The following is a 23,944-nucleotide window of genomic DNA, read 5'->3' as shown; positions in this document are numbered from 1 at the left end:
AACTTTTACATGCAACCTGAGGCAATCACCTTATAAATAAGAAAGGTTTATTATGGATCATGGTTTTAGAGGCTTCTGTATGATCAGTTGGTGCTGTTGTTTGGCCTACCATGTAACTGAGAATCAGGATAGAAATACAAGGAAGCAGCTCAGCTCATGGCAGAGAGAGAGAGAGAGAGAGAGAGAGAGAGAGAGAGAGCGCAAAGTTCAGAGCACACCACACCTTCAAGTGCATGCTCCAGTTATCTACCTTTGTTCTACAAGACCCCACCTCCTAAGTGTCTCAATTCCTCATTTAGTGGCATAGGTTGAGACTAAGCCTTTAGCACATGAACCCTTGAGGAACATTCCATGTCCAAATAACAGTAGTAAGGAGTTAAAGTGTGTCTGCACAGTCTGTGTGGTTTGTTCCCTGAATATTACATTCAGCATCCATGTGAGAATTTAAATATGGCTTCCATCTGACTGCAAGACTTGCCTTGCATCCCAGATGCAAATATGGTCAGAATAGGAGTCAAGGAAGTATATCCAATACAGTTGGGTTGTTATATAATATGCAATATAGTTATATAATATGCAATATAGTTGGGCTGTTATATAGTTTCTGAGTTAGGGTAGGGGGGATATTTGTACATTCAAATTAGAGATGGTGATACATGTAATTCTCTATATGAAAACTTTAAAAGGGAATAATTAGCATCACACCACAGTCAGAGAGAGAGAGAGAGAGAGAGAGAGGTTCTGACTGGAAAAAGCCTTTAGTCCTCTGGAATAAAAAAAAAATTCTTGATGTTATAGGAATTTTGTTAGAGCTGGGTGCAGGGTGGGGTGTGGTAGAAGGAAAGATTCCGTACCATGTACTTAATAAGAAGCTCTTTACACAAATTAGCTTACATGCTAGGAATCCTCCAGATGTCAGAAAGGTACCAGATAGGAGCAAAGTTACAATTCAAGGCTGCCCCAGGCTTGAGCATCAGAGGTCTGGGGCTATCTTCCTTGCTCAGGGCCTGAGTGCTCTACCAGTTATATCAGGGGGTTACTGTAAGATCAGAAGTTGACCTCAGCCTTTAGATCTCAAAGGCACTCCGTGCAGTAGAATACTCTTATAACTCAGTTGCTTTACCCAGAATTCCCTTATCCCAAATGCTTTACAAAATAACTGGAACATTAGACATGCTGCCAAAAAAGCTGTAGCCCTGGCTATCCAGGTGGCTGAGGTAGAAAGGTCTCAAGTTCAAGATGTACTCAAGCTTCAGAAAGAGTTTAGGGCCAGCCTGGGCAACTCAATGACACGCTCTCTCAAAAGAAGAAGACATTCTTTTTGAAGGAAATTGTAGATATAATTTATTGTATAGTACATTGCCTTGCATGTAAATCTTCAGTACTGTAAAAATACATAGTAAATCTTCAGTATTGTAAAATAAATTACTAAGTAACCAAAAAATTGAGATCCCAGTATTGCTGCAGAGAGGATGAAGGGTGCTCACTTGGATAAAGTTTATCTCATGATGGTTCACAGTGTGGTAAAGTTACTTCAGTATTGAAGGTTACAGTCTAGGAAAAGGTTAATGTTGGGATCAAGGGGTTACATTAAACCCTGTAAGAATGACTCATTCATAAGGAATCTGAAACTTATATACTGCTCAACACTCTTGCATGATCCTGTTTTTGTGAAACCATTTTCCCTGGAACTGTACAGAAGCCCCAACTATGTTCTGCAGCTTCCAGAACTGTAAACAAAATACTATTTTATAAAGCATCCAGACATGGGTATATTCTTTTCTTTTTGTATTGTTTTAATTTGATTTGGTTTTGTGTTTAATGGTCTAGTGTAGCCCAGGCTTGCTTTGAACTTGCTATGCAGTTGAGGCTAGCCCTGCATGATCTCTGATTCTCTCACCTTCATCTGCTAAATGTTAGCTTTTCAGGTGTGTGCTACCAAGTGCAGAATTGTCACAACATTTACTGATGCAGACAAATCATGAGAAAAAGAATGGGCAAAGGCAGTGGCCTGACACCACAGCATCCTTTCTCATGGGGAGGAGAACCGACCACAGAACACAATCCCACTGGTCCTGCTGTGTTGGATGAAGAAAAGGAAAGGGTGGTTGGCACAGAAGTAGGGGACCATACACCTAAAACCTATATTGGCTGCAGTGGCAGCTGCAGCCTCTGTGCCCTCCTCATTGACCTCCACAAAGGACTTGTGAATGACCTTGGACAGAAACAAGCCTTCTTTAGATGCTATTCCTGAAAAGTCTGCCATGCCCTCCTCAAAGGCATCAGTCATGCCCAGCCTGCACAGGACATCTTTCATGTCGTAGTTCTCCTCCAGCTTAAACTTTGGGAGGAAAACCTCCACCTCTTCTTCTTCCATCTTGTCCAGCCTCGTCCACTCTATGAATTTCTTATAAGTTATCTCCTTTTCCACCTAGAAGACAGTTCAAGATCTTAGGTCAGTGCTCCTGAGGGAGACTCTGTATGCCCAGGGAAGTGTGGCTGTAACTTAATATGGTAACTGGGAGGAGCTAGGGAGCAGCTCTGTTCTCTTTGCTAAGCATGCTTCAGGCTCTGGGTTCCACCCCAGCCCCACAAATGAGTAGAAGATAAAACGTGATCATGGGAGCCTAGGAGAGCTGCCCCAGCAGAAACCCAAATGCAACTCTTTCTCTATCACAAATCCATCAAAGCCCCATGTTCCTTACCATACTTAGTTCAATGTGTTCATCTGGAAGCATGATGATCATGTTTAGCTCATTGCCAACATAGGGAAGCAACAGAATGTTGGTGGATATCTCTTCCACATAGGTCATCTTAAAGGTAGACTTCTGAAACATCATTTGCACAGGTTTCACCACATCCTGTAAATTATGGATAAATATTAAGTAGAAAGAGACACCATGAATACTTTGGATAACTGAGATAGCCACTCTCTACCTATAGTAACACTTTCGATTAAACTTTTGATTGATCATTCCCTCAGTCCCTCAACCTCTGGAGTAATTTAGATCTTACATGTACCTCACAGGCCCATTTTTCAAGGTGTGGTCCTCAGAGTAGAGTTTTGGAAGGAGGTGGAATCTTTAAAAGGTGGAGCCGAATGAGAGGGGTATTTAGGTCTTTGGGATGTGTCCCTGAAATGGATTGTGGGACCCTGGCCTCTTTTTTCCTTTCCTTAACTTTCTGGCCTTGAGGCCCATCTGATCCCACCATCACCTGTCAGTACCCCTAAAACAGGCCTAAGTCATAGATTTATCTCATTGGGAATTGAAACCCCTAAAAGTGAGTCAAATGAAACTTTTCTCTTCTCAAGTTGATTATTTCCATATCTATTAATACAGTGTCAAAATGTTGACTGACTCAATCTCCAAACAGGTTGGATGTCCCGTCTCTTAGGATTCTAAACATATATTTATTTTACTTTCCATTTGAGGCCTTCATTTAAAGAGAAAGAAAACCTCAAATTAAGATAAGGCAAGAACGCCATACTTTCTTTTTTCAAATTTGATTCTCCTATAATTATTTTCTGCCTTAGGCAGTGTTCTTTTGCTGTGAAGAGATACTATGTCCACAGCAGTCTTTTAAAGGAAAACATTCAATTGAGACTGGCTTATAGGTGCAGAGGCTTAGTCCACTATCATCATGGCAGGAAGCATGGGAGCACACAAGAAGACATGTTACTGAAGAAAGAGCCAAGAGTAGAGTTCTACATCTGGATCAGTAGGCAGCTAGAAGACACAGGGCCACTGGGCCTGGCTTGAACATCAGAAACCCTAAAGCCACCCCACCCCCACCCCAGTGACACATTTTCTTCAACATTGCCACATCTCATAATGCCACTCCCTAAGTATTCAAATATAATTCTGAGGGGGGGATCATTCTTATTTAAACCACCATATTGTTCCTCATGCTTCTTCTAGTTGTCAAAACCATCACCTCTCTTTCACTCATTCCTTTCTCACACCCTGCATCTGCCCTCTAAAACCTGACTTTATTTTTAAACCTTGACCATCATCAGCCCAGCCCTGGGATACTTTGATGACCTCCTTGTCACTGACCCCAGCACAGCAGGCATACATTCTAGCACAATGCATGTCAGACCAAGTTACTCTGGTACAACACCCCAGTATGATGATGCTCTTCAGTCAGGACCCCCTTAGAGGTTGTGTATCAGACATCCAGCATATCAGATAAACATCTACAATTGACAACAGTAAAAAGATTACTGTCATAAAGTAGCAACAAAAATAGTTTTATATCTGAGGGTCATTACCACATGAGGAACTATATTAAAGGTCCACAGCATTAGGAGTCAATGCCTTGTGAAAAACAGAGAGGCTTTACATCTCTGAGACAGCACACCATTCTGAATCAAATGTGGCAATGAAGGCCGTTTCTGTTGTTGTGTTTTGTCTTTATCATGTCTGCCAGAACTAGCCTTGAGCCAAGCAGCTATCTGTCCTTGTCTTTTCAGCCATGTCCTTGGCCTGCAACTAGCATAACTGCAACTAGCCATAGCAAACCAGGATATAAGAGTTCTTGGTCCTTTGGCCCGTATACTCTCTGTCACAACTACTCTCATCTGCTGTTGGAGCATCTGTCAACAGCAAGCAGGAGTGGGTCCTAATGAAACACTGTCTAGGAAAATGGGCCTGGGCTGGCATTGTCCATAACCTACATGGTGTTGATCTTTGCCTTCAGCAGTTTTTCCCTATATACCTTGTTCTTAAAGCCTCCAATCGCATAATATAAATAGGCCCCATCTTAGTACTTTAATGATCCACTTAATTTGTGTCTTTAACTCCTATCCATTTAGTAATGTGGCATTTAAGTAAAAATCCTTATCAACACAAATTCTTGTAGTTTTTGATCCTTAACTACTGCAAGTACATTATACTGGTAATTGTCATGTGCTGTTTGAGCTTTTTTCTCCATAAGAGAGGGGCCTCTCCCTTCTACATGTTTACAAACCAAACATGTTTATGTCAAATGTTCTCCTTGGTGCATTGCCTAGGATCATTGGTGCATTGCCTGTCCCCTCCCCGCGTCCCCACCCCCAGGTCAATAACAAGAAAGGCAGGAAATTCCAAGAAGATAAACACTTCATCCTTGAGAACAGTTAGGTGGTTTTAGTGTTTATTCTACAACAGAAAAGTACCTCCTGGGGAGCAAGCAGATATCCTATCAGTGCTTTCATACAAGATGAAAGGGATGAGAGAAAAGCCCCACTGGTTACTGGAAAGTCCTTGCCTAGCTACCCAAAGGCATATGAAGCACAGGCTACACAAGACAGCCTTCTAGTGTGTTTTAGAGACTGATGTAAACAGGGAGTCACTCACCACTCACCTTGGTGACATTGAAAGGCATTTCTTGAGTGTCCTCTTTGTTAAACTGCTTCTCCCAGTTTCCTTTGAAGTAGATGGCATTCACAAGGACCAGTGGAGTGTTTGAATTTACTGAACCCGAAGATAGCAACTCTGTAATTTTATCTGAAAGGAAGAATTAAAAAGCCAATTAGCTAAAATTTGTCTGATACATGCACAAGGCTGCTATGCAGAGGGGCCAACTTCTTGAATGGCCAAGTGCACATTTAAGGGATTTCACTGCCTCTTAAATATTATTCAGGAATTTGTTCTTAAAGCAACACAACCATCACTGAAAAGAAAAGGGGCACATTTTTTTAAAAATTCTGAGAAGAAAAAAATTAAACAAAAGAAAATGTTCTAGAAATAAAAACATCATTGTTCCAATTAATACATAAAATGTATGAGTGAGTGTTAGTACATACAGTATGAATCCTTAAAATGTGAGCTAGAAAGAGGAAAATTTAAGTACTTTAAAAAATGGAGTGTTTGCTGGAGAGATGGCTCAGGGATTAGGAGTGTTTATACTCTAGCAAAGAACCCTACTTCTATGTCAAGTGGCCCCCAAATATCTGTGATTCCAACTCCAGAGGACCTGATGGCCTCCTCTGGCTACCACAGGTGAACATACAGACTCACACCCATATATGTACACATAATTTAAAAATAATTGCTCAAAACTTAAAAATAGGGCTAAGGAGGTAGCTCAGTCATTAAAGTCTGCGCTTTGCAAGCACAAAGACCCGAATTCAACTCCCAGAACACACACAGACAGACAAACCAAAACCAAGGTGATGTGTTCATGCATATTTGTAGTCTCAACACTTTGCAGGTAGACTCAGCTGGACCTGTAAATTTAATTGAACATCCAGCATAGCCTACTTTATGAGTTACAGTTACATGAGAGGCTTTGACTTTTAGAAAAGACAAAGAGATGGACAGTGCCTGAGAAACAACAGCCATTGTCCTCTGGCCTCTACATGTGCAGAAACACGTGCACATGCACACACACACACACACACACACAATATTTAAATCAATAAATATATTAGCCTTGCTCTGAGAAAGATTATGTGTTGAAAATAACACAGAGTTCCACGCATATGTATAATTTCCTGTACTGGGTTTTAAAAACTCAATTTAAAATTAGATGAGCAGATATGTAGTGTCCCTTCCAAGTGTACAGCACAGCTTAAAACCACAGATGAAAGAGGGCAAGTCCGATCCACCTGCAGGAATGCACTAGAACTATAGATTATGAGCCCCACCAGAGCAGGGAGCTCCGGACTCAAAGTGTAAACTGTTCTTCACATTATTCATGAAATGACTAAAAGAAAAGAAGGAAGGAAAAAATAAAGCAGCAGGTAGATGGTGGGAGGAAGGAAATTGGTCTGGAAAGCTGCCTAAGATTTTAGGAGACATCATAGATACACTGGTTAGAGCAGAATAAAGCTAGACCACATGTCAGAAACTGTCAATTTATCAAAAGCAGAACTGTAAAGGTTGCATTAAATTAGAGAAAAGCTTTTTATTTTCTTTTCGAGACAAGGTATCACTATGTTGTCCTGGTTAGCCTAGAACTCACTATGTGTAGATCAAGTCTATAGACCAAGTTAACTTCTACCTCACAAAGATCCTTCTGTTTGTGCCTCTCAACTACTGAGAATAAGTCTGTACCACTACACCTGGCCAGACATCAAAGCTTCTTAAGATGAGAGTCCTTATCCCATAATGTATCTGAATGAGGTAGGAAGGAAAAATGTTGCAAAAAGTAAAGAAATTTGAATGGACAAAACCCCAAAACTACTTTGAAATCAAACATGTTATGATCCTGGGGTGGTTGTGGTATCGATAGCCCTCATTGCATCACATGAATTCTCTTCAGCCATGGTTTTGAGCACACATAAGAATTTTCACTGTGCATCCTGTCATTGCTATAATGCTAATTTACACTGTCCGAAACACTGTGGCTCAGATTCAAGACTCTTTTAAGTTGGGGACTACAGTGTTTTCCTGCACACAGTTTCTGCTGTTTTCCAAACAGAATGGTTTAATCATAAAAGACAAAAACTATTAATATTTTTCTATAATCATTTTCAGTGAGTTTCTAATTACACACACACACACACACACACACACACACACACATACATGGATCATATTGGGTTGGACAAGCACTACAATCTCACTAATATAAAACTGCACAATAAATGAGAACATGAAAACCTATGTATACCAAATAATTGTTCTGAGATCTAATTTTTTATTCATTTGATACATGCTGCTTAATCACATAAAAATATATTAAGCGTAAAGGAGGCATAGATGGGAAAAGTTCAAGAGGCTCTGACTTCAGGCAGGAGCTACAGCCCAGTACTGTGGTGCTTTCCTGGCATGCACGGAGCCCTGGAATGGCTTCCCAGCATGGAAAAACCATAAAATAAAAGAGAAGCATCACCTTAAAAAGCAAAGAAATATTCCCCTTTCCACTTGATGTCTTTCTGAAGAAGACAGTAAGACTGTTAAATTAGGCTAACTGGCTGACAGTGGCTAGGAGGTAACTCAGTAATTCAGAGTCTCTGAGCATGTTCAAGGCCATGGGTCCCAGCCCCAAAACCATTCAACCAACCAAACAGAACGAAATGACTCTGGGTTCACCTTCTGTCTTTTTGGCTACCCAGGCGTTGATGTGCTGTCGGGACTGCTCTGTAGCACCCTTAAAGTCCAGCTCTTCCATCTCTGCTTCATAGAACTTGCGGCAGGAATCTTTAAAAGACTGAGACAGAGGAGACAGAGCAACATAATTATTCATCCATGAATGTGATTAACACCAACACCCTCCTTCCTAATGTGAAAAGCAAGAATTCAATGATGTACAAATGTACCTACTATTTAGAAAAGGGGGGGGCATCTATAATAAACCTCTCTATACTCAACTCTTTTGAATTTTAGTTATTGAGTTGGGTAAGACAACCATCTTAAAAAGCCACAAACAGCAGATCCTCTAGGGACTAGCTGTGGCTTACTGAGGTCACTAGGAAGACCCTTGGGTGTGGTTACTGTAATGTGTGCAAAGTGAAGGTTGGCCCCACAGGAACTACAATAGTGTTGCATGGTGTCACATGGAACAAAGGATGTGGGAAGTCACTCTATACCATCCCCCTGCATCTTCCTTGCAGATAAAAACATAAATGGACACCATTGAAGCACAGGGTCACTTTTGGCCATAGAGTACCTGAGTATGACATGTGAAGCAAGGAAACAACTGTTTATTATATTTTATGTAACTGTTGGTTTGGATTTTGAAATGCTAAATGTGTCTAGTGGCTACCACACTGAGTGGCTCAGCTTCACATAATTCCTCTCTCGCTTTGCTTCATGAAAACTAGGAAGACTTACAGCTAGGATATCGAAAGTCTTTTCCCCGAAGAGCCTGTTGGCTGTTCTGAGCACATACTGTGTGCCAGTCTTGTTCGTTTCTGTGAGAAGTGATTGGAATCCCTGGTGGACATCTCTACCTCCTTTGCCACTGCATTTATCCAAAGACAGTGCCTGAAATCAAAACAGATTAAAAACACAACTTCGTCAGGCCCAGCTGATGAAAGAAAATAGTCAACACTAAACTCATCCTCAGAATTTCAAAGATCCCTGAAGCCACTCAAAGACCCACTTAGTTACAAGTGCAAATACCTTGAATGTTCCCTTCCTAGGGTCCTCCTTGTGCCCCGTAAGCCCTGAAATGAGCAGAAATGAACTTCCAAATACCATCAACTCTTCATGCTCACTACTTATTCTCTGGCTAAACCATTGCTGCCAACCAACCTCCACTGGCTCAAAGCAGGCAGCCTCTGACCTTCAACTTCATCAGTCTCTCATCTGCCCTTTGGGCTAGGTTGGCTCTCCCACTGTCTGACTGTGCTGACAGTTTTATGTCAAATTGACACAAGGTAAAGTCCTCTGAAAAGAAGATGACTTAAATGTTTGGCTCATAGGATGTGGCTCTCGTCAGAGGTATAGCCTTATCGGAGAAGGTGTGGTCCTTGTTAGAGGAGGTGTGTCACGTGGAGATGGGGCTTTAAGGTCTCACATAAATGCTCAAGTCTGGTCAATGTAACAGAGCCTCCTCCTAGCTGCCTGCAGAAGACAGTCCTCTTCTGCTGTCCATTGATCAAGATGTAGAACCTTTGGCTTCTCCAGCACCATGTCTGTCTGCACATTGCCATGCATGGACTAAGCCTCTGAAATTGTAAGCCAGTTCCAATTAAATGATGTCCTTTACAAGAGTTGTCTTGGTCATAGCATTTACTCACAACAATGAAACTCTAAGATGGCCTCCATAAGATTGGGAAGGTCTATATAGGACATTTTCTTAGAAGTGTAAAAGGGCCCAGCCAATTGTGAGTACTACTATCCCTGGGATGGTGATCCTGGGTTCTATAACAAAGCAGGCTGAGAAAGCCATGTGGAGCAAGACAGTAAGCAGCATCCCTCCATAGCTTCTCCAGATTCCTCCCCTGTGTCAGTCCCTGCCCTCACTGCTTTTGATGGTGAGCTGTTTAATGAAACTCTGAGTAAAATAAGCCCTTTCTTCTCCAAGTTCCTTTGGTCATGGTGTTTGATCACAGCAATAAGTAAGGCACTGACCAACAGTCTTCAGAAGTAATAGTGTTCCAGGTCTGGGCCTTCAAATATCAAGTGCCATTTTTGTCTCCAGGCAACCTCATGGAGTCAAATCCAAACAATTCTTTGCATACCAGATGGAAACTCCTGAAGTCAGTACCATCACACAAAAGGGCTTGGAAGAGAACCACAGCCCTAGCCAGTAGCTGGTACCTCAGACATAAGATCAGCCTCACTGGGCCTTCTGCTGCTGCTAAAGGAGACCACCAATTGACTGATGGCAGCTGATCTGGTTTGACAGTGAGCAGAAGCGCTCCTCCTGGACCCCAGATTTTGAGAAACAATGCCAGCAAGGCTTCTGCTCATTGCATGTCAGGATGGCTAAGTTCTAAAGAAATAGATGAGCACACAGTAACCCGGAAATTGAACTCATTGTGTTGGCTTTGGAATCAATGGCTGTAAAGGACAGGGAAAAATGAAGTAATAACAACTGGAACCTGGAGAACAGGGTTTGTGGTGTGGTAAATATTGGCAGAAATAGTTGTTTGTGGTGAAAAGAAATATGAGACATTGCCCCTGTGACCTTTGGTATCTGTCTAAATAAGTGTGACCATTGGCCTGTAAGGAAAGAGTAAAGAAAAAATGAGGTCATGAGGATGAACTCTAATCCAGTCTGACAAGTGTCCTTATCAGAAAGGACATTTGGTCACAGCAAACAAGAAACACACTGTGGGGACAGAGGGAGTAGCCAACAAAAACCAAAAATGTCAAATATACCTGAAGCACTGCTCCCAAGAAGAGCCTCAGCTGGTTCTGACTCAAATCTCCCAGCCAAACCTGACCCAAATGTGATTAGAAACTTCTGGGAACAGCCCATTTATACTTGGCTTGTTGAAAAACTAAGTCTCGAGAAGAGCCAGAGAACAGAGAGTGAAGTCACGGGTAGACTTGGTGCAAAATTTTTGGTGTTCCTGCTCCAAGTGACCTGCAACCTTCCCATTAACACCCCAACTTCTGTGGATCTGGGGAGTCCTGGGAGCAGGGAGAGCTGGCTCAGAGTAAAAGTGAGGTCAAGGTGTTTCCAAACCCCAGAAATTTCATCCTGAGATTGCAGGAGGGAAACCATTCCCCCTGCCCTCCTCTGTGCCTGCATATCCCAGCACACATAGACCAGTGCCACACCAACCTTGCCTCCACCCCAGGAGGTTAGTTAGCCAGTAGCCAGGCTAAACTTTCTCTCCCCTTGAAAGGTCATGTCCTGCAGCACCTGGAATTCGTTATCCAAATGAGACATCCCTAACACCCTGGCCCTAGGCAATGATGTACACTCTCCCCAAAAGCCCCTACTCACCTTCCAAATATTTAAGTAGCCTTTGTTACCCCGACTAAAGGAGCTTGCTTCTCCTGTGAGACTTTTCATCACACTCACATGCCCCAAGGTCTCTTTCATCCCTGGTATTCCCTCCCCAATTCTACCTGCCATGGTCAAGGCTGATTGTGCCACAAATTACGGTGAAATGGAGCCTGAATAGAAAACCTCCACCCCTCCAGCAGGAACTGGTCAAAATACTCATGCCAGGATCCCAGCAGGGCTAGCACATCCTTCCTATCGTATACACCACACCCCTATGTCACCACCAGTTGATTATCAAGAGCAGCCACATTGAGATCTGAACCAGCTCGACTGACATCAATGATACTTAGATTCTGTGAAATGGAACTGGTTACCTGAGCCATCTGGCTTGCAGTAGTTCCTTTTGCCCCCATGAAGACCATGGCCAGGGCTGAGGAGACGCTTATAGGTGAGAAAAGTACATTTCTGGAGCTGTCTTCACCCAGTGTTTTCAAAAGGTTTAAGGCAAAAGTGGCATTTGCTTCCAGCAGTGGATCCATGATGGTAAGCCTGGAATGAGGGATTAAAATCAACCTCACATTATTATGGGGTAATTAATATGCAACCTGCATCTTTGCTGCCACTGACACTGGGATGCTGTGGCTCAGTACACAAAGGGACACGCACAGCATGGAAGGTAAAAGTCACACTCATTAAACGATAAGCCCTGTTGGGAACAGACAGGCTAATTCAGGGTCAGGCTATGTCTTTTTAATGTGCAAGGTATCTTTAATTACTTGAAGAGCCACAAGGAGTCAGGAGAGAGGACACAGGGCAGGAACAAACTCTCCAGAAATCAGCAAATGCATCTTCAGAGACTGGAAGCATGAGACTATAAGAGCAGGGCCTGTCTGCTCTGACATCACTCACAAATAGTAGCCAAAATCCTATCTCCCCACCAAACAGCCTTCCATTCTGAAATGCTCCAATGAGTCCGCTGAGCAGTGTATGAAGTAGAGAAAGAAATGAGGAAAGAAAGTATCTACCAGCAAGGGACAAGAACCCAGCTCTAGGGCATGTGAAGAGACTCAGAGTACAAACTGGCTGTTAGCTGTGCTCCGACTGTCGAGGATGCTGAAGATGTAGGTCCAGGTCCCAAACTCTTGAGCAAATTGACTACTTCAGATAACTGGCATTTTTGTTCTTTATGCTCAGGACTATTCTTCTTGGGTAGTAGGGACCTCCTTAAACTATATACTTTGCTCTGAGCTGTTAGAGTCAAACATCCTGGCTTTGTGGCAATAAAAGCACCTTACATCCTCTGTTCAACATAACTAGTCCAAGGATATAATATTGCTCTTCTCCCGATTTCTGTTAATAGAGCCATTGTGAGTACAGCTGAGTCTAGGAACTGAAAACCCAGCTGCGGTTATTAGGCACACCAGCAGCAAGCTGAAAGACACACTCCCTGTCACAGCCCAAGTGAACCATGCAGTAAAGGTCACCTAAAAGTTCCTTTGCACTTGACTCTTCTGAGACATACTTGCACTTGCAGTCAGTCAGTCATTCACCTGGGCTCAGCTCATTGCTCTTAGGTTTCATTGTGCAAGTGTGTTCATGGACTACATTGTTCACAGGACTCCATTTTGGATGCTTCCTCTGTAAGTGCTGCACAGCTCTGTCCCTTTGCCAATATTATCTGTTCTGGGACCAAGGAGCTTCCTGCTTCCTGCTCATGCCCTCATTCTGGTGGCTCAAGCTGTCCAATCAGTTATTTTGATTTATTGTTTTTCTGATATGATCATTATCCTTACATTCCACTGAGAGGTTACCAGGGTCTATAGTAGTCTGGGTGTGATTTTTACATCTGAATCTTTGCTTAACTGCTTTCAGCCATCGCCTTTGCCATTGAGAAGTCTGATTGACATTTGACCCTAGATCTATACTCCTTCTCTTGTCCTGAACTCACCCCTGACTCTGAGGGACTTGTTTCTCTAAGGCAGCACCTGTGGCCCCCTTCTGAGCTCCTCTTCCCATACTAACACAGAAACTTCCTCCAGCAACTTTCTCACGCCAAGCTAACTAGCCAGGGTGGCCAAAATGGCCAGCTCTGGGTTCACTGAGAGACCCTGCCTGAAAATATAAGGTGGAGAAAGCATAATAAAAAAAGATGCCAGGCACCACACACGTATATACACACATATGTACATACACATACCCACTCAAGGAAACACACATGATATGCAAAACAGTTAAATTAAAAAATAAAATACTATAATATTTGATATAACCAATCTACATCTCCCTGTATTTTTCAAATCATCTATAAATAACCTACATTACACTATACAATGTAAATGCCAAATAAACCACCCTTTATACCATACTATTTAGAGCAGAAAAGGAAAAACAGTTTAGCCACGTTTGAATTGGAGTCTCATCGTTGTGTCATCCAGGTTGACCTCCCACTCTTATCTTCCTGACTCTGTCTCTTGGATGCTGGCTTACCTACAGAACACCTAGCTTCTCCAAAGTAGTTTTTATCTGCTGTTGGTTTATATCTGCTGAGTCTGGTTGACTAAGTGTGAAATCCATGGAAGAAGACACAGGGATCCAAGCGAACATGCTTTAGGGAACAAAGTGTGAACCATACACCCTCTCTGTGTGACAACAGAAGCCATAGTGGGTACAGATACTCAGGGTAGTTCTCAAACACAAACAGCAGTCATTTCCTGTAACCACATTCACATTACTGGGCCCCAGCACGGCTCACAGGACCTTAACACAAATGTTATTTGATAGTCGGACCCTCCACACACAAACCACACGAGGAAGTGGGCAGCCTCAGGTACAATGCTCTCACAAGCAGCTGTTTCCCACATACCCTAAAAACGGTGTAAAAGAGCCAAACCTCATCTAGCTTCCTGACAGCACATGAATGCTAGATTTCCATACTTCCGATTCTCAAAATGGATTCAAGGTAAGAAGGAGGAACAGTAAGCCTGGGGCTCTGGGGCTGAGCAAGCAGAAGAACAGGCTCAGGGTCCACCAACAAAACAAAGGAAGGGAGGAAAACCTGAGCTTTCATCTGACACACAAACTTTATCAAAACTTCGCCTATGTCCCACAGACATCAAATCTTGCAGGATTCCACCACCATTGCCACGAGTGTGATAAAACAATAACAAACAAGAGAACAACAAAAACAAACAAAGGACAAAACTGGACAAATCCTGGGGTATTGATCCAAGCTTAAAGGCACTAAGGGTATGGGCAACCCCCTGAGAACAGCCCAACCCCGTCTCTAAGACGCAGGCTCACTCAGCCAATAAGAGGCCACAAGGGTGGCAAAGCCTGCCGCCCTGGACAGACTAGGTCCCTCTTGGTTTTGATACCTCTTCGTACCAATCCCTGCAGGATTCTTATGTCATGCCCATTCCATGCGCCAAGTTAGCTCCTCCCATCCAGGTCCCACAACCCCAGCACCCTACCCCACCATCTTCAGCCAGCTCGTAGCAGAGCTTACCTGGAACCCCAGGTTCAGGCTGTCAGCAAGCAGAATCTAGAGAAGGAAGAGCCTGTGCTCTGGCCTCAAATAGCTGCAGGGCGCAGCGTGGGGAGGTCCCAGAGTCAGGAAGTCCCAGGGGAGGTGTCAGAGGGGCTGTGGGCTGTCCGGGTGAAAAGGAAAAGAAACGGAAAAGCAGGATCGCTGCACTTTGACCATTGCCTGCAGTCGGGTTCAGCAGCTAGCTGCAGACTGGTCTAGTTAAATCAGGAATCCTCGCTAGCACTGTTTGTTTGCTATGACTACCTACTTCAGAAAACCAAGGGATTTAACCAAACCGCTTGGATGAAGCAATTAGAAGGGTGTCCACTAGGGGGCATGCAACGCCCGCCCCCCCCCCCCTCTTCCTCTTCTCTTCTTTCCCCCTCCTCCTCTCTCCCTGTCTTCCTCCCTCTGTGGGAGGGTGTGTTCCACACTACATGAGTGTTATGGCCTCAATGACTAAAATGTGCTAACTCTCAATGGGAATAAATGAGACAGCATTAAACAGAAATGTTGGGAGTTCCTTTCAGGGTTATAACCAGGGTCCAAGTTTTTGCCGAGTATGCACAGAAAACCACAGAAGCCTCCCTTGTAATTACTGTGTCCAAGACTCCACTACTGTCCCAGCCCTCAGGTACTGACATTTTATATAAATGGCAGAAAAACTCTAACATCTCACATCTCTCCTATCGAGCAAAAAGACCCGGTGGAGAGAATGCTGGCCAGGTTTAAGAGACTGGTCAGCTCTGGAGACCTCAGATTCTTTTCTGCCTTCTTCACTCTCACACCAGGACAAGGATCCCCAACATTGACCTTTCTGACATTTGAGTTAGGTGTGTCTCGGCTGTGTCTAAGCTGTAGCACCTTATAGAATGTTCAGCACCACACTGGCCTTTCTAGGTGTCATAACAGACCAGGCCACCACACCAGCTGTGAGATGTGACTCTTGACATACAGAAACACAAAGGAATGCTTCATTTAGCCTCTGCATTCTTTCCAGTGCAGCTTTATTGCTCTGGCTTATCCTTCTGGCCCACCCTTTTTCAAACTACAGGGCACATAGCCTCTGTACCTGTGCACATTAGGGTTCTTCTGTATAACTAACTTCCGGTTTATCATCAACAGGGAGCATTATTTCGGTTCTCTACCACAGATCTACAAGTCGTTACTTTAAAATGTTTGGGTGACCTCTCTAAAAAGATTGCACAGAATTCTCTCTTATCTCCTTTTCTGGCTTCTCTGAATTCCTTTGTGTGTATCTTGATAGATGTTTTGACTTTAAACCATTTCAAGGGTTGTCATAACTAGCATACAGCTAAGCTCCCGTCCATGTTAATTCACACAGAGTCATCCAGCTGGGGTATCAGTGTGTGCATTCCAATTAAATGAGTCCTGAGATGGAAAAATACCCTGGAGTGAATCCAGATTCTTAAAAGGATAAATACACGGAACGTTTGGTTAGTTGTGGAATCCATCCTCATAAGGACGGTACCTGATGGCGATTCTCTGCAGAGTCCAATTCCAGCCAGTCTTCTGGGTCTTTTGCCAAACTTATGTATGTACGTCCTGAGAAAAATCCATATTTTTGTTGTCTTGTTTTGAAATAAAGTCTCACTATATAGCCTATACAGGCCTCAAACTCTGACTTTCTGCCTCCACTGTTGATAGTCACGAGCCCTCATGCACACATGTAAAATCCGGCTTTTACAAGAATTCTTCTGCTAGCCAACCCAAACTCTTCCTCTTCTATACCTGATCAGTCTTGATATCTGACCACCAGCAACCATGTCACCCAGACAGCATCTGATCACCCTGGCTTGTCTTCAGCAGGGGTGAGAATGCCAGTCACTTGCAGTGTTTGCTCCTAGTATTTTTTTTTAACCTACCATCACCTGCCTGCTCTTTGGCTGTAGATTACATGATGTTCATACTGTGCCAAGAACTGAGCCTCAATCTCTGTCTCCCATTACACTACCCCATTGTTGATCCTGATGATTGTTAGTAATGGTTTCCATATTACAATCTCTTAGAAAGTTAAGAAGAGAATATCTTTTCTTGTCTATTTCCCAGAATGTTTTGGTTGGTTGGTTGGTTAGTTTTTTTTGTTTTTTGTTTTTTTTTTTGTTTTTTTTTTTGTTTGTTTGTTTTTTGGTTTTAAGACCTATCTCCCTCTCTGTTTTCTCTGTCTCTCCCCACCACCACCACCATGTGTGTGTGTGTGAGGGGGCGTGTCTTTGTCTGTGTATGAGTTGAGACAGACTTATAGAGCTCAGGATAGTCTCAAGTATTGCTAGATGAATTTAAAATGTGCTTTGTAGCTGATTATGACCTTGCGCCTCTGATCTACCTGCCTCTATCTTCCAAGTGCAGGGGTTACAGGCCTGCAACATGATGGACCAGAGAGGTAGGGGTGGCCAGAGTAAGGTCAGATAACAATGTGGTATGTATGTGCACAGACATGACACAGGCATTTGACTTTAGTATTTTCATCTAACATGGACCCAACTGCTGTTTTGTAAAGGAAAGACCCACTTGAAGTCCCTGTTTCACATATGGAGTAGGGTACACTGACAAAGCTTGACTACACAATCCCGTTGACTGCCTCTGTGAGGGAATTAAGTAAGAGGGAGAAAAGTGTGTGAAGAATTTCAAGGAAATTATAATCAACACACTGTAGACAATGTGCTTTCGCACATATACAATCATTCACACACATATACATTCACATACAGCACACACATGCATATCTATTGTGGTCCATTAGTGGATTCAGCTTGAGGTTTAATTAGGACACAGTGACATCTATATAGCTTAAGGCCATTGCTCTTTTGCCAAGGCAGACTCAGAGCTAGCCTCTAAAGTAAAGGAACTTCTCTGCCAACTGTGTCTCTTTGTGTGACTCTCACTTCCCAGCTCTCTCCTGTCTCCCTTGTCTTCCTTCTGTCTATCTGTGTCTCTCTGTGTCTGCCTTCTCTCCAGCTGCAGGAATTATCAACCAGTTCTTCTGCCTAAGCTCTGCTGCCAGCTCTTTATTCTTCTAAAAGTCACATTCCAGTCTGAACCAATCAGCAGCAGGACAACACCAGATATATCTTCTTGGGTTGCTCTTTGGCATTGAGTACTGTGTGACCTTCAGCATCAAAGCTTGCTTTTTAACACGATCATCGTTTCTTTCGGTAATTAATTAGTTTATTTACTTTACTTCCAGGTCTCAGCTTCTCCTCCCTCCCCTCCTCCCAGTCCCTCCCTCTCACCTCTTCTCCCCTCATGCAACGCTCCACGTTACCTCCCTTAGATATCATTTTGCTTTAGCATACCATGTTGCAGGACTGGGCACTTCCCTTTATTAAGGCTAGACAAGGCTGTCCAGTTAGGGGAAAGGGATTCTCAGAGAATCATCTTTTAGGCAGGTGAGGAAGGAAACGCATTTACCTATAGGTCATGAGTCATAGAGAATACAATACTTCCAGCAGTTAACTCTGCCTTACCTGCAACTAACAACTGAAACTACAGAAACACACCTTCATACAATGTGGAAGAAGGTCATCCCGACATGTATCAACACATACACACACACACATTCATACACATGTACACATTCACATAGCGCACACACACATACATCTCCATACACACACATTCTATCTTATATATACACCAGCCAAGATTTAAACCTGATTCATCTGAATGGCAAAGCCCTCACTCTCAGAGCCAACAAATTCAAATTTTGTTAGTGTGACTATAACTTCAATTTTACTTCTCTTTACTGGAATCTTTTATTCTTGCTGTCTTTGGTTGGGTCCAGTGCTTGCTTCTTAAATAATCTTGCTTGTCCTCTGGCTTTTTTTTTTTCTTCTTGTCTTTCTCAAGTGTAAGGTGAGGCAGGAGATTGAGCAAGGGCAGATAGACCAGACTTCCAGCAGCCACTGAGTGATAGCTGGTACATTTTAAGTATATTTGGTTTAGATTGAACCGTTCTTTATGAATTATGGAGTTAACACCATCATGAAAAGACCACAGACTCAATCCAAATCATAATTAGATGAATTTATTAATACTGCTATCAGGGTGAGAGCATTAAAGCTAAATCAGACGTGTGCCTCCCAGAAGGGGCTGGGGGAAGATTTTAAAGGTGGAAACCACGACTACCTCTCTTCTGTAGAATTGACAGCTACATAAGAAACTGCTTCACTCCCCTCAGCTGCTGCCTCTCTCCCCTAAACACCGTGATAAAGCAGCTGTCTCACTCCCTGTTACACAGCAACAAACAGGTTTATTTTTTCAAAGAACAAACAAACCAACAGAGAAAGGCTAATTATCTTGTAGCAGGTCATAATTCTTGAGAGCCCATCTTTCAGGAGGTTAGGTTAGAAGTCCATGGCTACTAAGAGTCTGCCTGGTACTGTGGGGATTCCTCAGCCATCACAGTGTGTAGGGCACAGTTCTGACATTATACTGCTATTATATGTTCTTTGTTTATGTTTTCACCCATTATTCAAAACAAAAGTGATTTCCTTTGTTGGGCTATTGTTGTTTACTCAGAAACTGTGAAACTAAAATGTGAGTTATTCTATGAATTTTGCAGGCAAACTGGATAGACTAGAAAATGACATCCTGAGTGAGGTAACCCAGACACAAAAGGACATGCATGATCTGTACACACAGATTAGTGCTTATTAGCCAAAAAGTACAGTAGACCTAGCATACGATCCACAGACTATAAGAAGTGTAACAAGCAGAAAGGCCCAATGAGGATGTTTTAATTCCACTTAGAAGTGGAAAGGAAATACAGGCGGCAGAGGGAGGAAGGGACCTGGGTTGGAGCAGGGAGGGGAAGGAAGAAAGGGGAACAAGTTCAGGTATGGGAGAGACAGGAGAGAAGCCCACAGGGCCGAGAGAATGAACAGAGATAAGCAGTATGGGGATGGGAAGCGAGGGGACCCTCTGGAAAGTACCAGAGACTTAGGAGATGAGACAGGGTTACTAACTCACAGTCAAAATTTCTGACTCAGAACTCTTCCTGTCTAAAAGAACTGCAGGGACAAAAATGGAGAGGAGACTGGAGGAAAGAAGGTCCAATGACTCACCCAACTTGGGATCTATCTCATGTGAGGGCACCAATGCCTGACACTATTACTGATGCTATGATGTGCTTACAGACAGCAGCCTGGCATGGCTGTCCTCTGAGAAGTCCTACTAGCAGCTGACGGAGACAGAAGCAGATACTTACACCCAGCCATTGAACTGAAATTGAGGATCCCTATGGCTGAATTAGGGGAAAGATTAAACAAGGTGAAGGGGAGTGTGACCTCATAGGAAAACCAGCAGTCTCAATTTACCCAGACCCAACCAGGAACGTACACTGGCCAGTCTGAGGCCCCTTGCACAAATACAGCAGAGGTCTGCTTGGTCAGGCCTCAGTGGGAAAAGATGCACTTAATCCTCGAAAGACTTGAGACCCCAGGGAAGGGCGAGGCCTGGTTGAGAAGAGAACCTTCACAGAGGCAAGGAGGAGGAGGAGGAGGAGGAGGAGGAGGAGGAGGAAGAGGAGGAGGAGGAGGAGGAGGAAGAGGAGGAGGAGGAGGAGGAGGAGGAGGGATGGGATGAGGAACTGTGGGAGAGGGGACTGAGGAGGGGGCAATAACTGAACTCTAAATAAATAAAATAATAATAATAAAATGGAGTATCCCTGGAGTAATCTTTAAAATGAAAAATAAACCTGAACACTATGATTGAATGCAGTGAATTCCCATATTGGTGGGGATAAGCCAATCAGACGTAAAAATCAGAGAAGCCTTCATTGCCTACAGCAGTCAAGGACAGCCCAGGAGATACATCATAATCGGTACCTTTTGCACTGTTTTTCAGTAAGCCTATGCATTTTTGTATGTGAAAGTGCTTATGTGTGGACTCATTCCCACACATGCTTAGTTAAGGAGTAAACTTCCTAAATATGTTCAGTTCAAGGCCATAATATAAGCAGGAGAGATGACTCCAGGGAATCACACATAATGCATGCCAGGCAAGTAGACTTCCTCAGAAGTGTATCCCAGCCACAGTTTGTTGTTGTTGTTTCTGCTGCTGCTGTTGTTTTGGTTCTTGTTCTTATTGTTCTTATTGTTCTTATTGTTCTTATTGTTTTGCTTTGCTTTGCTTTGCTTTGCTTTGCTTTGCTTTGTTTTGTTTTGTTTTGTTTTGTTTTTGAGACAGGGTCACACTTTGTTCTCCTGGTTTACCATGGATTTGTATGGGTTCTATAAGAATGTAGTCTGAGCAAGACATGGAGAGCAAGTCAAGAAGCAGCACACCTCCATGACCTCTGTGTCAGCTCCTGTATCCAGTTACTGATAGGATGATCCATACCCTAATACTAGTCAGATCAGAGGTGTAGCTCAGACTTCCAGAGCTGAAGCTATGATAAGAAGCACTTCTCAGGGTAGACTTATAAAGGAAAAAAATCACAATGAGCTTATGTGCAGAATGTGCTGCTCAGTGGTCAGTTCTGACTCAAGATATATCCCATCCCATGGGATTCAGTTATTCGTGGGTGCGAAGGGGACCGAAAACCTGTAAGGAAATGGGATTGGAAGAGAAAGAGGAGCGGATGACCAAGAAGGGTGCCTATCAAGGTCTCCGTCTATTAGGCTGAGGTGCCTGGTTTTAAAGCATACATCACAGGGAATAGGGAGGGGTCGAGGGGGAATTTTACAAAGAACAAAGAAGTGGGCATCTGCTGACATGGGGGCCGAAGTCAGGCGCCAGGCAGCGGGCACTCTGAATCTTATCTCTGGAACATAGATCCTCCTCAACAGCCTTGGGGTGTCAGGCCGGGACTCAGGCATATCTCATGTCCTTAAATATCATGAGAGTCAGGAAGAGATAGGGAAGAGGGGACTATAATTCAGCTTTTACAGCCTCAGGTGCCAGGAAAGGAATAGGGAGGAGGGAGTGATAACCAGCTCCTAGCACGAGGCCATTTGGCCTGTCAGGGAGATTGTGAAGGGCTCGCTTTCTCACTGGATAGTCTCTGACAAAGATATTTTGGATAGGTAGGAAGAACAGTTCTAACTGGCTTTTATTCTGATTATGAGCTTATGATTGCAGAATTTCTTGAAATTAATAAATCTCAGAACATACAGAAAATAACAAGGAATGTGGTCAATATGACCTTGCTCTGGGTCAAGTTATTTTTCTTTATCAATAGTATGAAATAATTGCTGGGGATTCAGTTCTTTCTAAATGCCAATCCCATCTGCCGGGGTAATAAGCCTGTACCACTATGAAGCTTAGAAAGTTCTGGAGAGGCTCTGTACATGCTGGATTAGGGTTCTATCAGCTCAATAACATCCCCGCCCTGGTTCGTTTGTTTGTTTTACATGATGAATGGCTGGTATTTCTGAGGACGCCAAAGCCAGCTTTTCTGGAATGTAGAATGGCTCATTCCCAAGATAATGTAGAGGCACTTTTCAAAGGCTGTGAGAAAGGGCAGGCCAGTTGAGCCATGGAGATGAACAGAATGTCCAGAGACAGAAGAATAAAATATGGTTTGATGAAATCACCTTTCCTCCACTTGGGATCTAACTTCTGAGCAAACCAGCAGCATCTTGCTGGTGGAGGTCTCTGTTTTCCATCAGAAGATAGGCATTCTGCTTTCTCATTTTCTTGTCTTAGTTTCAACCTTATACAACTAACTTGTAGTAGTTTGAATGGCCTAATAACTGTGTTCACTGTGTGAGGTTTAATAGCTGTACTAGGCATTAAACCATGGGTCATAATAGAGGGTCAAATGACTGAAGTTTGAAACTAAGAATATTTACAGCATCCTTAAAGGACTCTCCCCTTGTCTCTTACACACTAGCTGTGAGAACACTTCTTTGCATCCTTAGAAAAGTCCTATAATCTGCTCTATAATCCCCTATATACAACAAAAATCTTAGCACCCCTTCTCAGGGTGGTCAGAGTCACAACTGCAGTGATCTGGCTAGGTCTCCTGGTTTGTTGCGGAGCAATTGTTTTCTCTACATTTAAATACCTTCTTTGGGAAGATTCATGAGGTTTAAAAATAAAAAATAAAATTAAAATTAAAAATTCCCAATAGTGCTTCATTTCATTAATCATTTTAAATTAATAATTTGCAGTTTTCTGGTTGTTTTGAAAAAAAATCAGTGGACAGCTTAAAGACGTGGAAATGGCTGTGAGCTTATTCTCTCTTTAGCCCCAGTCCTTCTAGGGAAAGGTTTCCTAGTAACTAGATATAGGCTGTACTATCTGTTAGAGCAGATCAGGGTGCAGTGTCTTAGGAAAAGAAAAGCAAAATCTTTCTACAGACTCAATTCCACAAGGCTTTTTTTGTGCTCCATACTCTCCCATATGACCATTCTTCCCTAAGACTGGATGACATGTTGAGTATTTCAGCCTGTTACATGGTTTGGAAGTGTTGCAGAATTGTGTGATTTATGTTCTCATCATCATGTATTTATGGTTTATCAGATTTCACTAGCAGTTATAATAATAATCTATATTTTATAATACTATTAGGTTAAAACTGAATGTAGAGGGGCAGTGAGACAGCTCAGAAAGGTTGATCTCGGCCATGGTAGAACCTTAAAAAACTGAAGAAGGAGCTTCTTACCTTTAAGGCCTCTTAGGCTCCAAGGTGACATTCTGTCACAAACCAAGAAGGTGTTGCCCAGGAAAGCTCTTCCACACGTAGGCAAAGGCAAGAAGTCCTAGACTAATATTTCCTGACTGTGACTGGATGTGTTCTAATCTTGGTCTCCACTTACATTCCTTTTATGGTATTTGTTCAGGCAAACGTCTATTATACCCTAAGGCTAGGGTGTTATAACCAAGTGGAGAACTGTTTCCAGCCTGCTAGACAAGGAACAAAGATACTCTAAAGGGGCGTTTATATTTTATTTGTCTAAAAACTATTTAAACAGTGTTCCACAGTGAATTTCCATTTACCTAGGAGCACCATGCTGATGGATGCAAAATCCCATAGCCTTCCATAGGAAAACTGTCTCTCAGAGTGAGATTTCTGATTTCTCTGACCACCTTGCAAGACAAAGTGGAGTCAGA

The 23,944-nt window shown here is 42.9% G+C and overlaps 1 protein-coding gene across 3 annotated transcripts; it reads right to left on the bottom strand.

Moving 5' to 3' along the window:
- Positions 1-1,318: 1,318 nt before the first annotated feature.
- Serpinb6b (serine (or cysteine) peptidase inhibitor, clade B, member 6b) lies at positions 1,319-23,575 on the bottom strand. Of its 3 annotated transcripts, none has more exons than NM_011454.2 (7): positions 14,843-15,125; positions 11,712-11,886; positions 8,763-8,915; positions 8,022-8,139; positions 5,347-5,489; positions 2,706-2,861; positions 1,319-2,431 (listed from the first exon to the last, which is right to left on the bottom strand). In NM_011454.2, exons 2-7 carry the CDS (start codon positions 11,874-11,876, stop codon positions 2,033-2,035), a joined length of 1,134 nt encoding a protein of 377 aa, NP_035584.1. In that variant the 5' UTR covers positions 11,877-11,886; positions 14,843-15,125; the 3' UTR covers positions 1,319-2,032. The 3 variants fall into 3 exon arrangements, with proteins under 3 accessions (NP_035584.1, XP_006516684.1, XP_006516685.3); XM_006516621.4 differs by lacking the exon at positions 14,843-15,125 and adding an exon at positions 23,496-23,575 and having other exon boundaries at positions 1,328-2,431; XM_006516622.4 differs by lacking the exons at positions 11,712-11,886; positions 14,843-15,125 and adding an exon at positions 11,335-11,554 and having other exon boundaries at positions 1,328-2,431.
- Between the last annotated feature and the right edge of the window lie 369 nt (positions 23,576-23,944).

This window comes from Mus musculus, chromosome 13 (genome assembly GCF_000001635.26).
Source record: "Mus musculus strain C57BL/6J chromosome 13, GRCm38.p6 C57BL/6J".
Classification (NCBI taxonomy): domain Eukaryota; kingdom Metazoa; phylum Chordata; class Mammalia; order Rodentia; family Muridae; genus Mus; species Mus musculus.
Note: the sequence above shows the minus strand (reverse complement) of the source record. Positions and strands in the feature narration are given on the sequence as shown.

Excerpts from the sequence above, each read along its gene's own strand:
- Serpinb6b (XM_006516621.4), bottom strand. The coding sequence starts at position 11,876 with ATGGATCCACTGCTGGAAGCAAATGCCACTTTTGCCTTAAACCTTTTG. Across the intron at positions 2,862-5,346 it reads TGCCTTTCAATGTCACCAAG|GATGTGGTGAAACCTGTGCA; the intron begins GTGAGTGGTGAG and ends CATAATTTACAG. Across the intron at positions 2,432-2,705 it reads AACACATTGAACTAAGTATG|GTGGAAAAGGAGATAACTTA; the intron begins GTAAGGAACATG and ends ACTGTCTTCTAG.